The 16395-nt window shown below is 40.7% G+C and overlaps 1 protein-coding gene across 1 annotated transcript in view; it reads left to right on the plus strand.

Moving 5' to 3' along the window:
* MRPS6 (mitochondrial ribosomal protein S6) overlaps positions 1-16395 on the plus strand; it is a 64501-nt gene that overhangs the window by 35860 nt on the left and 12246 nt on the right. The window contains exon 3 of the mRNA XM_068545699.1: positions 13237-13376. Coding sequence (XP_068401800.1) covers positions 13237-13376 — 140 coding nt within the window. The remainder of the gene's footprint in view (positions 1-13236; positions 13377-16395) is intronic.

Genomic DNA, 16395 nt, shown 5'->3' on the forward strand with positions numbered 1-16395 from the left:
ATTTGTCTGAAAGTTTGGCTGAATATAGAATTCTGGATTGTGAAGTAGTTTCCTTCAGAAATGTGTAAACATAAGACCATTCTTTTCTAGCTTCTAATCCCTGTGTTTTAAAATTTCATGATCATGTGCCTTGAAGAAAGCTTCTCTTTCACTTGTACTGGCCCTCAGTGGCCTCTTTCAGTTTGTCAACCCCGTGTCCTTCAGTTTGGGGGTAGTTTTTCTCCTCTTTTTGAACCTCTTTTGTTCATGTCTTGGATCTTCTGGACTGGTCCAGTTGGTTTCATACAGTCTTTTAATTCTCATCTTTGTCTTTTTGGTCTTTCTAGAGGTGTATCTAAACTTTATCTTCCAACCCTTCTGTTAAAAAAGAATTTCTTTTAAATTTCTGTCAGGTTTTTAATTTTTAAGAGATCCTTTGTTCCCCAAATCTTTCTTTTTTATAGCCTTGTTCTGTATTTCATGTATGCTGTATTTTCTCATCTTTGAAGATGCTAAAGTTTTCTCCTTCTGCATTGTCTCCTCCAGTTTTTATTTTGTTCGTGTTGGTCTCACATGTTAAACGCTTTTCACAAATGTGTTCTGATCTTTGGTGGTTTGCTTATGTTTAATGGGGTGGACTAAAAAAATGCTCTGAGTGTGTGGGTGGAGTTTGTCGGCCTCATTGTCGGGCCTTCAGGGCCTGGCTGTTGGTTGGATGACTCCTGCAGTCTCTTTAGAACAGGTCAGATTCCCCAAAGAAGGTTCTTTGAAGGATAAAAGGCCTTGGGCCATCATTCTGGAAGCCAGTCGGGAGAAAGAGCACAGGGGTCTTCAGCATGCAGTGTGCCTTTTTTCCTTAATTCCTTTTTGGTATAATATCTCCTCTTACAGCTGTGCCTGTGTCCTGCAGCCCATGTACTTCTCTGTTTTACCCACTCCAGAGAATCAGCCTCCAAACATGCAGCTAGGGGTCCAACCAACTTTCATAAACTTTCAACCAACTTTATTTTAGTCCCCCACTCACCCGCATTTTCAGAGGTGTACTCAGTGTTGCCAATTCCCAGATCTTTTGGGGAATTCTGCAGTGTAAATATGGTTGACTCTTGGTTTTCCCCATTGCTGCTTTTCTCCATCTGCTTTCTTTTTTTCTAAAATTGAATTGCTGTTTTCCCCTCCTTTCTCCCTCATTCTTGCAGAGTTGTACATTAAAAAAAAAAAACCAAACAAAAAAACCACTCCTTTACAGTAGTTCTAGTAGGTTTTCAGGAGGGAGCATAACATGCTTATGTTGAATACTCCAACTTACTGGGAAATCCTGGTATCCACTCTTCACTTAGCATTTGAAGCTTAAAATTTCAGAGCCTGTTGCCAGTTGCTGCCTTATCCTAAAAGAACATGTTGTCAACCAGAAGCACAGTGGGAGTTTAAAAATTCTGCTTATCTTAGGAGTTAGACAACTTTTATATGTGACCTCCAAGTTTGAATGCAGTACTCCAGGGTAGATGCTGCTGATTTTAGACTGGAAGGAGAAATAAACACAACAAAATGAGGACTATCGTTACTTTGGGTTTTACTCTCCTTCCAATTCTAATTTGAAATTTTATTGTCATGCCCTATGGCAGATTATCTGTAAAATATTATTGTCTCTACATGAAGCTTGCTGACTCAGTTACCAGAAGTTTTCATAGGTTTTTGGAGGCTGAGTTTTGTTATATTCTCTGGTACACTCTAGGAGTCGAATGTCCATTGGTTTTATTAGTCCCAAGAATCTTTAGAAGTTTGGAGGCACCTTTACGTGTCTCCCACTATGTTTTTTTTTTTTTTTAATTAATTTATTTTTGCCTGCGTTGGGTCTTCGTTGCTGTGCGCGGGCTCTTCTCTAGTTGCGTCGAGCGGGGGGCTACTCTTCGTTGCGGTGCGTGGGCTTCTCATTGTGGTGGTTTCTCTTGTTGCAGAGCATGGGCTCTAGGTGCGTGGGCTTCAGCAGCTGTGGCTCATGGGCTCTAGAGCGCAGGCTCAGTAGTTGTGGCGCATGGGCTTAGTTGCTCCGCGGCATGTGGGATCTTCCTGGACCAGGATTCAGACCCGGGTCCCCTGCATTGGCAGGCGGATTCTTAACCACTGCGCCACCAGGGAAGTCTCTCCCACTATGTCTTTATTTCCACCTTCCACCTGTTTGTTCCTAGTTCCTTGACCATATACATCTCTGTTTTTGACTAACAGGATATGCTTAACTTTATTATGTATCTCTGCCTTTATATATATATATATATATATATATATATATATATATATATATATATATATATATATATATACACACACATTATATATACGCATTTTATATATATATATGCTGTTTTCCTTTTTGCAATGAAGATCTTATTTCTCCTTGAATTTTATTTCATTTTTTGGTTTAATCCTTTCTTCCTTTCTAGTTGAATTAAGTAGAGTTAGTAACTTCCATCTCTCATCTATCTTTCCATTTATTCTTTGATGTACGTATTCATCAAACGTTTATCGAATGCATCCTGTGTGCCAGGTTCTTTTCATCTCCAGCATCTAGTAAAGATGAATAGGAAGCAACCTTGAAGAGGCTTTGTTAGGGAAGGACATGTACTTCTAAATAATTACACTTGCAAGATAGGATTAGAGGAGGAAAGGCACACTTTTCCTAGGAAGTAGCTGAATCTCGAAGGGTGTTTTGATCCCTTCAGTTCCTCTGTGCTTTTATGCCCTTTCTCCTCCCTGCTCTTTGGAGCAGTGTAGTCCCGTAAGTACCTTCCTCCCACCACTTGAGTTAATACGCACCGTTGCAGTGGCTTAGTTGGTGAAGACACTTTTGGTCTGTTGTTCAGCAAGGTATGCAAATCTGACTGTGTCTTGCCAAAGCCCAAGTTTCTGATTCTTTCTAGGCATATTTTAAAAAAATTTCTCTTAACCCAGTCAGACTGATATTTTTGCTAAACCCGTACACCGATGCTTAGAAGATTCACAGAATCTAAATCGGCTTTTCTCATAACCCTTTTGTCTCTACTGTCAACATCCTTTGCTGATTCTTACCTCCTTGGTCTCTCTGCCATTCCAGTGCTGTCCCCCTTCTACTCTCTGAACAGGATGAAATATAAGGCGGAGGCAGTGAACTGAATTGTGCATGAAGGAGAGCAATCAACAAGACAGGTACAGCTCCATGATGTCTACCTGATGCCTGCTCTCACTATCAGTTTCATGAGCTGTGGCATTTCATTTACTTGCTGCCATAGTAACCAGGACTCCTGCCAATCTTCTTGTTTCCCATCTTTTATTCATCTGTAAGTGCATCTGGAGGGGAATGAGGAGGAAAGAAATGGAAATCTCCCAGTGAAAGGACTGTGGATTTTGGAATGTTCTCAGAATAGCAAACATGGGTACCTTAATTTTGGCATTTTCCCAGCTGTTCAGGCAGTATTAACCACAAGTAGTCACCTATTGTGATTGTCATTTCACATTCAGGGAGGGCTCCATTATTACTGTGAGAAAAGTGGAGCATTTATGTTCCTTAAATTAGAGTTGAAGGAGGTCATTGCTGAAAATCCTTTATAAACTACAGTTCAGCCAGAATCATTCATCTTTGGAGTGATGAGAAGCTAGCCAGCTTCCTACTAGAATGTGGTTTTCACCTTTGTCCACACCTGGGGAGCTTTGAAAAATCCTAGTGCCCAAGTTTTTTGAATCCCCAATAGACCAATAGAATCAAAATATCTGAGGATGAGACATAGGCATCTCATTTTAAAAGCTCCCCAGATGATTCTAATGTGCTCTGGAGGAATGCCTTGGTAATTCTGCCCTTTTCCTTTGACTTACCCGAATCACAAAGGGAATGGTTGGTTATATGCAAATGAGCCCCCACTTTTGGCCTTAAATGGCCTCTGAATGACATTCTTTGAGTTGAGACCTTGGAAAGAAGTGGGTTTATTAAGGAACAAAACTGCATTATGGTTGAACTACTCATGTTTACTGATAACCTAGGCACATAAGTAATTGACAACTAGTAAATTCACGTGAAGTTGGATCTCATGTAATCATGACTTCCTTCTTGCTCTCTGTGTTCTTTAAATTTATTCATTTATAGCCTTTTGATACCAATGCCAGTATTTATGTCTCTGTGTGGACTAGCTGCAGGGGTCCCTTGGATGCCCATTGCATTTAAGGTAAGTCCAGTTAATGATTTAAAGACATTCTGCCTACCTTGCAGCTGAAGTTACTTTACCAATCATCTTATTATTTTTATATTTGCAAATTCAGCCATGCTACGAACTGTGACTCTACTTCATTTGCACTTTGCTATTGGCACGGCATTAATCTATGCTGAATCTGGCAGTCGTTGGACCCTTATTCCTCTGATTTTTTTCTTCCATTCTTCCCTGGGTTCTTTTTATTTTCATCATATTGTCCAAAGAATACATTTTTGTGTCAGATTTCCCAGATCTCAAGAATCTTGAGTCTTGGCTGCATGGCAATAGAATGGGCAGGCTCCTCTTATTTTTCGCATCATCTTGCTTTCATTGGCTGTTGTGTTTTCAAGGCCACAGTTGGCCTTTTCCTATCACATCTCTTTGGTCTGCTCTGATTCTAGAAGCAGAGATCAGAGATCTCTGGGCTCCTGACTTCGAGATTCCAGTTTTTCCTCTGATTCCCAGGAGACAGAGCAGCCAGTTGTAAGAGCTCATGATGCTAGAAGTATAACTTACAAGGCTCTTTCATTAACCACTGAAAAGCTCTCCATCTATACCTCCCTGATTATTATATTTTTTAAAACGTATATGGATATGGAATCAGTATGGATATGGCATGAGTTCTAAATGTTGAGGCATAGTTTCAGGGCTTTGACACAGAATTCACAAACTGTGGCATCTCGTAAGATAGCAATTGGCATAGACTCAGGGGAAGAAATTCTTCTTATAACAGAACAAAACTGAATTCGCTCCCACCCCCACCCCAAAAGTTTTTAAATCACCTTTTCATTGCTCATTGTGAGAGAAATCAGATAAAGTGCAGAAAGAAGAGAATAGAATACTCCTCTCATCTTACTACCTAAGGAAAACTGGTATCGTTTAGCTGTATATTCATCCAGACTTTTAAAATATATGTATCTTAGTACTTTTTTTCTTTTGGGAAAAACTGGACTGACCCTACAAGCTGGGTTTTTTCTTTATTTTATTATTATAATATTTTCATGTCAGTATGTAAGGATCAGCATTCCTGTTGTTTTAATGGCTGCATAGTACTTGTTCAATCAGTAAAAATATTTTATTGAACCAGACTCCTATCAGTGAAGAACTACATTTCCACTTATTCACTATCCTAGTAATTTTGTGGTATTTTCATAGCTAAATCCTTGTGCGTGGGTATGACAGTTTTCATAGAGCAATTTCCTAGAAGTGGCTGTAGCATTGAAGGCATACATATTTTAAACTAATATATATTGCCAAATTGCCCTCCAGAAAGTTTACATTTTTACCAAAAGTGTGTTTGAAGAAACTAAATCTTAATGTTCTAGGCAGAAAAAAAAAACTGCCACGAGTGGAAAAAAGCAATGGCTTCTACCTGTACCGAGTACAGTGTCCACATTGATTCTGCCCCAAATATAAATTCCATCAGAACCTTCTTAATCCAGACCTGCTCTGAGAGGACCCTAACTAACGCTCCTTCTACCTCTTGAAGAGGTGTTCTTCAGCCTTTAGAGTCTGGCTGAGGTCTGCCATCTCCAAACCACCAGTCAGAAGTGTTTCACCCTCCCTTTATTAGTTACTTAATGTGTGTCTGCATATCTACATCACAGACTTCCAGAGGGCAGGGACTTTGTGTTTCATATCCCCGTGGCTATCCTTTTGGAGGTGGATTTCACAGTGGGCAACTTGGAAATACTTGTCTTGAGGGAGGCACTTTGAGAGGAATGTTTGTGGATAGCTATTAGGTTGAGCCTTAAGAAATGGTCAATATTTGGACTGTTCTTGATCCTCCCAAATGGCAGTTTCATAAGGTTCAACCTATATTTCTGATACCCACAGAGTTTGGTATATTTATAAGAAATCATCCAGTTTGTTCTCACTCCATTTCCAGATGTGGATGTATACTATACACCTTCTCTTTTACAGCTGATTTATGCCATTAAGATTATTTTAAAATTGTTCTGCAATGGAGAGTTCTAGATGCCCCCCCCCATAATTGTTTCTCATGAAGATGAGTGTGTAAATTGAATATCATATTCATGATGAGTGCTTTTCACTTAGTACATGCTTCAGCAACTCTTAGGGCTCTATTGCTTTAACGGTTAAATGACCACTTGATATGTCTGAACTGTGAATTTGCAGTATTTAACATTATTTTAAAATTTTGAGATATTTTCGGTTTGCAGAGTACACAACAGTGGCTTATAAAAAGAAACAGTTTTTCACCTCATTAAAGTATTTGTTACTTTCCCAGTGCACTTGATGTGTATTGGTTCCCGTCTCTTCTTCTCCTGTCCTCTACCCCGCTTTTTAAAGTCTGTTAAGTCTTTGTTCATAGTTATTTTATATTTTTTAAAATAAATGGTTTAATGATTCATGGGCATAGTAGAGCAGTTAAAAGATCTCAAGTGTTTTCTATCTTTGACCTTTAAAAAATCTTTAAGAGTTACTTTTCTAGTCACTTACCTACAAGTTATATAGTGTATAATAGTCCATTATAGGTAAGTATAATCATGTTCCAGCATGTATTTATGTATCTTTACTTTTTTTAGTGTTCTAGGCTTGCCCTTACTGAATTTTATTCTAATTTTTAAAATAGCTTCTGTGCTTAGTAATTTTTATCCTTAATTCCTGGGAGGACTGCAGCTCTTGATTCAATAAATTGTGGGGCAAAGAGGTTCTACTGAGTCATAAAAATATTTGATAAAACAGTTCCCATGGAATCATTCCCAAAGTTGGGCTCTGTAGATGTTAGGCAGCGCTGGCACCTCACACGTTTTGAGGTAGGTGGTGTCCATTCTCTTCTTCCAACTGAGGTCTGCTAGTGACAGAGCTTTCCCTGGAAGCTGGTTCTTCTGTTGAAAGCTGTGCTCACAGATTTTCTTTTTCAAATTGCTGTGAGACTCTCAATGCAGAATTTCCAGGTACATTCTCTCTATTTGGAAATGTAAATTTCAAGGGAATTTTCTTAAGGAGATAAACCTTGGAATTAAGATGCAGCGTCGATTGGGAAAGGCTTTTTTACATTTACATTTTCACAGGTTTTGACAGTTTTCTGACCTGGCTCTGCCTTCCCTAAATCCTACTTGCTGCTGGGAGTTGCACTACTCTTTGTAGAGTGAGAAGGGTGAGGTGTAGGTAGATGCTTCACGCCATTAAATGTTGTGGATTTTATGTGGTTTTCATTTCGTGGTGGGCCGTGAGGGTGTTGTGGTGATAGCCGGGTTCACCCGAGGGCCACTGGTTCAAAACTGTCTTTGCCAGAGAGTCTAATTTACAAGATAATTTTGTTGAAAAGCTTCTCTTCTGGGATGAAAATAAGTTTAATTAGATTAAACACTGGTCATTGACCGATGGTGTTTATGATATTCCCATGAATTCTTAGCTTAAATAACCTTACTGAATGGGGATTTTATTTGAGGGGCAAGTAGAGATGTCCTTCCTTTTATTTTCCTCACCTCCTTGCTCTTTATTCTTTTTTATAGAAACTTTGCCCATTAGAATCCCTAGAACTGCAGTTTGCCAAATGTGATCTGAGGAGCCTTGGACTTCCCAGAGACCTTTTCAGGGGATCACTGCAAAAGCAATAGTGGGTAAAACAGCTGGTGCCTTCATATAAATCTAGGCACCACCACCAAACTTTACTAGTAGTGTATTCCTCACCACCATGCAATTGTAGTGTTTGTAAAAAGGCGGTTTCACTTCAGAATGTCCTTCAGAATGATGAGTGAGTGGTGCCAGAATAGTATTGGAATTTAATCTCAGCAGGGGCTTTAGAAGTCGAAAAGTCTAACCTCCCACCCGGTGCAAAGATTGATATGATGGTCATCCCACATCTTTGCATTTCGAGTGATGGGAAGGTCAGTTCTTTACAAGGCAGCCTATTTCACTCTCATATAGCTGTAATTTTCAGAAATGTGTTCTTGTTTATACATCAGTGCTCTGTCTCTCTGTAATTTTTACCTTTTGATTCCAGTTTCTCAGTGTCCAATCAAAATAAAACATACCTATCTTTTACATAGTAGCCCTGCAAATATTTGAAGTTAGCTGTTGGGTTTTCCCTAAGTCTTCTTTTGTAGCCTGAACACCAGTAGGTCCAGTAATTAGTAATAATAAGATCAAAATTCGGTTTTAGTTTTGTCTAGGATGAACTTTCTTTTTTTAAGTATTGTTTAGTGTAAATTCTTTGGATAGTATTATGTCTTATCACAAATAATTAGAACAATCCAAGTTTAACAGTTATGTTTATGTATGTTTGTACTTTATATTTCTGAAATACATGAAATATTTAGTTTCACCTCTATTAGATGAATTCTGGATTCTTTTGAACTGTAGTATTGGTATTAACAGCGTTTCGGCACTACATGAAAGAAACAGAAAAGCGCTAGTACTGTAATGTTGCTTCAGTATTACGGTCACTACCCTGATAGTGAGGCGTGTTGTATATGAAAGGTGGCTTCAAATTGTATTAGAGAAACGAGGAAACTTCCAGTCCCTCAGGGGGGAAAATGAGAGTAAGTAAGCAAGAGACCCTCTTGGGGAGGTACATTTGATACGCTAATTTATTCAATGACCATTTCTAGCGCCTGCTCCATGATATGGACTCTTGTAGATTTGGGGAGTACAGTTGTGTACAAGATAGACAAAAGTGCTTGCTCTCCTGAAGCTTACATTCCCGTGATGAAAGGATATTCATGAATTGCTGTGTAGAAGTAAATGAGAATGACATAAAGAGTCCCCGAGGTGGGCGGGGCACTTTGGGGTGATGAGGATATCAGAAGAAAAGAGAGAGACTTTTTAAAAACTTTGTGCCCCCAGGATATTTTGAGAATTGTGACATAAATGTTATTTGTGAGAGGCTTATAGAGACAGAAAATTTGTTGAGAACCACTAATTTAGCACATGAGGAAACTGAGGCACAACTTTTAAATGGATAAATTTTAGTAAGTTATTATTAAATTTAATAATTTAAAGAGTTGCATAGCATTAGTGAAGGAGCTGCGACTGGAGTCCAGTTTTCCTAGTTCCCGTTCACATTCATTCACTGTTTCTTTTCCATACTTTTTTTGTCCAAGTGAACGTTTTTGGCTCTCCAATCTGTGCTGTAACAGAATTGTGTTTCATTGACATATGGTGGGTTGGAGGAAAGTCTTAAGGAGCTGCTTTCAGACGGGGTGAGAGAAGCCCGTAAGGAGCACATGCGCACAACCTCTCTTAGAATAGTTGGAATTAAAGGGTTCAGAGACCTTGTAAATGAGAATTACGCCAGCAAGATCGTGTGCTTCCTGCAGACCATATGTTTTTACAAATCGAACATTGGGCTGTGTTGAGCAGAGCTTTTTTTTTTTTTTTTTCTTTTGGAAGCCTACAATTTTTATTTTAATAGACTTAGAAGTTTCACCAGTGAGGGAAGTTGAAAGCCTGGATTGATTAGATTAGGAGCTTGGTGGGTGGAATGGTGATTTTGTAGAATCCCTTCTGAATCCTGTGTTGATTTGAACAGTCAGGCTGATGTTCCTTATTAGGTTGGCGCCCTGTGTTTCTACCTGAGGACCCATCCCATGGGGAACTCACGGTCTGTAGCTCAGTGGCCCAGGCTCATGGTATTATCTGTGGTACATTTTAGGGTGAGTGGATTGAGGCCTTGCCAGCTTCCCTCAATCCATTACACTGTAGAGCAGAGGTTGGCCAGATAGTAACTAGTGTAGACTTTGAGGGTCATGTAGCCTCTGCTGTAATTTCAAGTCTGCTTTTAGCATGAAAGCAGCCATGGACACTATATGTAAATGCCTGAGCTGGCTGTGTTCCAGTAAAACTTTATTTGCAAAAGGAGGTAGTGAGCTAGATTTGGCCCACGGGCCCTGGATTGCTGACCCTTGACTTAAGAGTTATGTGGTAGGTATATGGGACAGGTTGAGCAGCTCCCTTAGTACACGGGAAGTCTTTTCACCCCCCCCTTCATCTTTTTAAACTTTTGGGTAATTCGAATTACAGTGAAATGAATGTGGCCATTCAGTCTGCAATTTGGCCTTGACATGCCGAAGTTAAAATGTGTTTTGATATTTCCCCAAGTTACATTCTTGTTAGGTAGCCTTTCCCCTTTTTTGGACAGAAGCAAATCTTTTATTACACAAGCTCTTACTTCAGAAGAGCGTGCGCCATGTTTCATACTGTAAAACTCTTCAGTTGGAAGTTAAACAAGAGGCATTGAGATATATTCCTTTTTAATCAGGCACAACTGAGTTAAAATTTACGATTTGGGTAGCTAATCAGCAGACTGTAATCAAAGTGTGTGTGTGTGTGTGTGTGTGTGTGTGTGCGCGCGCGCGCGCGTGCGTGTGTGTGTTCTCCCTTACCCATTCTTTATTTGGATACACTGTTCATCTACTTATCATACGTTTATTGATGCAATACCGAGTCAAGAAATAGCATTTTTAATGAAATGAAATACTACCCTGCCGTTAGTAATGAGCTTTCTGCAAAATACTGATGAAATGTCTGTGAACTAATGAAATGTGAGAAGAATTTAGGCTCTGTTTGATTTAGCACTATATAAACATACTTGTTTACAATCATGAGAAATTGCCATAGACTTTTTACCTAGTTAGTGTTTAATACAAAGAGATTTTGGCCCTTATTTTTGTTTTCAGGAAGTTTCTGTTTATCATAAGGCTGGTTAAATATATAAATACACATAATTTTCAGTAGGAATTTTAAAAATCCCTAGTGGGCTACAATATGAAATAAAAATAGAAATTTCATTTCTAAACCTTAAACTAGTACTTAGTGCATTCACAGCATTTTAGCAGTATTTGTCAGAAAGAAAATATACAGGTATATAGTGGATTTTCTTCAGTTACTAGAGTGCACACTTAAAATTGCTCTGCAGTTTTCTTTTCATTTGATCCAAAATGAGCCACTGGAAGGTAGCCTTTTCTGAAGTTCGCTCCTGCAGTGAAGATTTCTCTGCTTGCATTTCTTCATTTATGTCTGAGGAGAAGTACTCTTTTCCTTGCCAAGGTGTCCTCTGGCCTCCTCCCCCGATTTGACTTTTGTCAGTGTTCCTTTTCTTTGCATCAGGCTCTTCCACTTGTTAACTGTCATGTAATCTCAAAGTCAGGACATCTCTCAGAGGCCCAGTTTCCAAATCTGTCAACCTTCTTGGCTCCCTTTTTTTGTGTGTGGTGAAGATTAAATATGTACCAATAAAACACTAGATCTGTGTTGATCACGTAGCAGTTACGCAGCAAATCATGTTGGCCATCGATGATGACATTTAAAACATCCTACATTTCATCCTTCGACTGGTTCATTCCCCTTTAACGGCTAACTTCCTTGTGTTTTCTCTCTCCTCAAACATTTTACTCAAACTTGTTTGCCCCTCAGGCTCTAGAACTTTCTCTTTCCTTCACCTCTACCTTTGCAATCTAGCTTTTAGCCCCATCTTGCTAAGTGACCGTGCAGTCACGTGCTGTGGTTTCTTTCTTCATCTCCATCCTGTCATCCTGGAGGCTGCCTCTTTCCTTAGTTTCTGTGACAAGGCAGGTCTGGTTTTCCTTTTGCTGTTTGCTTCTCTGACTTTGAGTCCTCTTGTCCGCCCCCAAATGTTTGCACTCCCCCGGGTTCTGTTGTTGGTCTCTTTCCTTCTCGCCCCACACCCTCCCTCAGTGCTCTCACTCCTTCCAGGGTTTCAGATAGCCCTTCTCTGCAGATGACTGTTAAATGTGTAATTCTAGCCTGCCCTGTTGTTTTGAGCTTAAGGTTTATATCTTGAGAGGTCAGCCTGGAGGAACTGTGGGCATCTCAGACTCAGCATGTCCTAAACCAGAGTCGTCTTTTGTGTCCCCAGCCAGCTTGTCCAGATTTCCCTTTAGCTGTTAATAATAACCCCATTCTCCCAGCCACCATGTTTGGTGCCCCTCTTTTGCCACGCCTCTCCCTCATTTTCCACATTCCGTTAGTTGTGTCTTCTCAAGTTTACCGCTACAAAGTGTCTTTTCTTCCAAAAGTTTTTGGTGTATACACGTGCATAGAGGGCTATCTGGAAGGAAATACACCAAAATATTTAAAGTCTTTTTTCTCTGGATGATGGGATTTTATATTGTTTCAATTTTGTTTTTTAGTAACAGATATTGATTGTTTATATACTTGGACCCAACCTACAATCTTAACTTCTCAGTCCTCCTTGTCCTGAACTTCATCGGATGGGACTCCTAGCTGTTTCCTCAATACTTTCTTGTCTCTGCTCTTTTACTCAATGCTTGGTTTGTTTGTTCTTTGCATCTCCCGTTGTCATTTTCCAGGGCTCCCCTCGAGACCGCTTTCTTTAATGGAACCCTTCTTCCAACTGAATGTGCTTTCTCTTCTCATGAGCTCTCTGGTCCCTATGTCACTTCTGGTGTTCTGCTCTGGTCCCTGTGTCACTTCCGGTGTTCTGCCTTCTGGTCTTCTTATGTGGGTTTTTGAGTTCATGTCTTTATTAGATTGTAAGCTCCATGCGGGCAGAGATGGGGTCTTACTCATCCTTTCTCCCTTTTGGTTACAATCTCTCAGTTTTTCTTTGGGAGACAACCCCTTTTCCCACTGGCTGTCTATGGTTTTGGTGAGATGGTCAATCAAAGTGTCCTGCCAAGAGGATGCTCTTTCCCTGGAATTTGAATTTTGAATCATGGGCTACAAGGACTGACAGTGATTGGCGCTGATTCATCCTGGCCAAGGTGCTCTGAAGACAACACTCATTAGTTCCTGCCTCCCAGATCCCTGGAGCTGCTCTGGTCCCTGAACTCTCCGAGGCCTGCTGCTTCAGATTTTCCTTCGTATCTGTGAGCTATCTCATATCCTTATTGTAAATGTGTCGTCTTTCTCTCTCTTTTTTTTTTTTTTTTTTAAACTTTAAGTTAGCCAAAAGTAGTTTCTGTTGCTTTTACCCAAAGATCCCTACCAATAGAGCTGTTATGATTGGAACTGACCACACTTAATCATTCTAGTTCTTACATTGATTCTGATGTGTTTTTTTCTTCTTTTTAAAAACAAAAACAAAAAACAGCCAGAGACCGCTGCTGCTTTGAAGCGTACACTAGAAACCCTGATGGACAGAGGGGCTGTGGTGAGGAACTTGGAGAACCTGGGCGAGCGTGCGCTTCCTTACAGGATCTCCGCCCACAGTCAGCGGCACACCAGGGGAGGGTAAGTCCTTCGTGAGTCACTGGACACGTGCCTTTGGTGGGCTCCGTGAGGAGCGCTGTGTAATTCATCTCAGGAGTTATTAGACGTTCATAGTCAGATCCCCACTGTGCCAGGTGGTGTGCAGGTACGTACCCCAGCCATGTTGTGTTGCAGATGGGATGCATTTATGCTGACCCACAATAAGCTAATCAGAGCCCCAAAAGAGGTCATGCCAGCAGTAACACATTATTTATAAGCTTTTGATTGTGGGAAACTTTTCTCGTCAACTTAAGCACTGTTTTCCCCTGGCATTTCTTTAACTTTCGCCTTTAAAACACCTCATTGAGCAATGTGTTGTCCACCTACTCAGTGCTTCCTTTGTAAATATGAAAGGTTGCAGATAACAAGCAAAATGTACCTCTTACTACTAATGTGTATAACCAGAGCCTAAAATCCCCAATAGGAAAATGGTTTTACCTATTCCAGCCAATTTTAATCACAATGTTAGTCACAAAAGTAATGGGACTTTTTTCTCACATAGTATTATATAGCAAGTTCCTCAAACATGTCAAGGATTTGATTTTATAGTGATACCTATCTTTGTAGAAATTCTTCGAGGTCAGTTTGTTTGTTGGGTTGTTTTGCCGCTTCTCTAAACTTATGCCCAAGGTTTCTGGTTTGGAGGAAGAATCTTATTTTGTTGGGTTTCCTAGAAGTAGGTGATAGAGAAATGGGAATCAGTTTTTAGCATAGCAGGGAAAGTCCAGGACTTGGAGACTTGATTCTCCTTCTGGGGTTCCCAGCTGTGCGGCCTAGACCAAGTCACTTAGCTTCCTTGGATACTGAACTCAGGTGGTCGTTCTCCCATCCACTTTGTCACAGTGATCAAATGAAATAACCTCTGAAGATGTGCTCTGCGGACAGTACTGGGTGTTGTATGATGCTGCTTTTAGTCATGTGGGGCGAGCAGCCTTGTGCAGGTTTGCTACATGTGATGGGCCCGAGTAAAGTCACACCTCACACCAGGCTTTCTTACTGCTTGTAAACCTTCTGCCGAGATGTGGCACAGACTGCACGTTTCTTTTTATTGCTTCACCTTGTTTTGTGCTAGTGTTCAGCTTCTTGAGAGCACCTCTGAAGAGTGTGCCTGAGGTGTTGCTAGGCAACCTGAAATGCTCGGTGGCTTATTCCTCTCCACAATCATAACAACAGTAAGCGATGGAGACTGTGTGTATAACATTTTTTTAAAACTTAAACCAAACAAAGGGGTTTGGTTTTAATAGCAAGGCTATGAATCCTTTTGCCTTTTTTTTTTTTTTTTTTTTAAGAGAAGCATATAAACTTTGGCCAAGAGTTATTAGCCAGGTTCTGTGATGGAAGGCACTGAACAGGGAGAGAAGGCAGTTTCCTCATTATGCGCTTTCAGGGATGCACAGTAGGAATGCTTTCTTCTGCCCCCTTTCCAAGTAGAGGATTCGACCTTGTTGAGGGCTAGTGTGACCAGCATCCTGGAATTTGCATTTCTCACAGTGCGTGGGTAGCGCTCCTGCTGCTACTGTGAGGGCCACGCTTTGAGAACTGCCGCGTTAACTCATCTAGTTTTCAGGCCTCTGTGTGCGGTGCTGGGGTAGGGTGGTACTCCTTCTCCTTCATGGATAGAATAAACTCAGATCTGGGAAGAGCTCACCTGGAATCAAGCCAGAGCTGCTGACAACACCAGACCTACATTCCAGATTCCTGACAAGGTGCCGGTGCCCCACCAAGGGCTGTGTTGCCGTCACTTAGTTCATTTATAGTTAAGGATTTTATTTCTGGGTGGTTTTTCTGTTTGTTTGTGTTTTTACTTTCAGACTCCTCAGAGAAGGAGAAGCAGCATCCTTAAAATATATCATACTGTGTCTATTATACATCAACAGAAAAAGGTGGTGCCTAGCCCCAGTGTGGGAGGTTCATGTTTTAAGTTTGCTTTTCTGAGGATAAATCAGTATCTGGTATTTATTTGCTTGAGGTAGTGTTTTCCAAAGTGTGGTCTCTGAAATGCTAGTGATACAGATATGCTCCACCAAAAATGGAGGGTGTGTGTGATCAGTCAGATGTGGGAAGCCTTAAAAAAAAAAAAAAAAAGTGGAAAAAAAGGGACTTTCCTGGCAGTCCAGCGTTAAGACTCCGAGCTTCCGCTGCAGGGGGCGCGGGTTTGATCCCTGGTCAGGGAACTGAGACCCCACATGCTGCACATACCGTGCAGCGCGGCCAAAAAAAAAAAAAAAAAAATATGGGAAGCCTTGCACGATCTAATCCTTCTGGAAATTCACAACACACCTTAGCGTATAAATGGTGAGAAGCCCTTCCATAAGATGCCCTAGTTTGTCAATTTTGCTTGACCATGTTACTTTTGTTTTTGTAACACTCATTAATGTTCTTCACAGTGGCTTTTGGTAAATGAGACGAGGGGCTAGTATAGTTGGGAGTTCCCTGGTTTGGAGATTTAAAATTGAGTGGCGTGTCAGATGGCTGCGTTGTGGAGCTTAAGTTTAGTCTGATATTCCCTTAGCTGCAGCCGGTCCTCCCATGGTCACTAACCCCAGTGATGTTTGTAGTAGGCGTCCTGTTCACTTGTCAAGTTCTTTTTGTGCACTGACATAGCCACAGAAGGCATTACAAGCATGTATGAAGGAGACTATGTGCCAGGGTGTGTTAGGTGCTGGGAAGGTTCACTTTTATGAAGTGGTTGAGAAGAAACAGGGTGGACTTGTGTGTTATGCACTTATTAGCGTTCAGAAGTTTTTGGCTCTTTTCAAACAGCCCTGGAGGCCATGAAACGTATCTGTAATTGTGGTGGGGCACTGGTTTGACTCCTGAGGTTGATATGTTGAGAGCCAGTTTTTTAGCTGGCTAACAAGTGAGCCCTAGATGCCCTCCATGAATCCACATTGCACTGTGGTGCTGTTGGTTTTAAGTGTCGCTTTTACATTTTGTGGGAAGAAGTGGTATATCCTGGTGGTATTCCTAGGTCTCAGGATGGTTCTTATGATCGTTGTGG

This window comes from Eschrichtius robustus, chromosome 6, assembly GCF_028021215.1.
Source record: "Eschrichtius robustus isolate mEscRob2 chromosome 6, mEscRob2.pri, whole genome shotgun sequence".
NCBI classification, from domain to species: Eukaryota; Metazoa; Chordata; class Mammalia; order Artiodactyla; family Eschrichtiidae; genus Eschrichtius; species Eschrichtius robustus.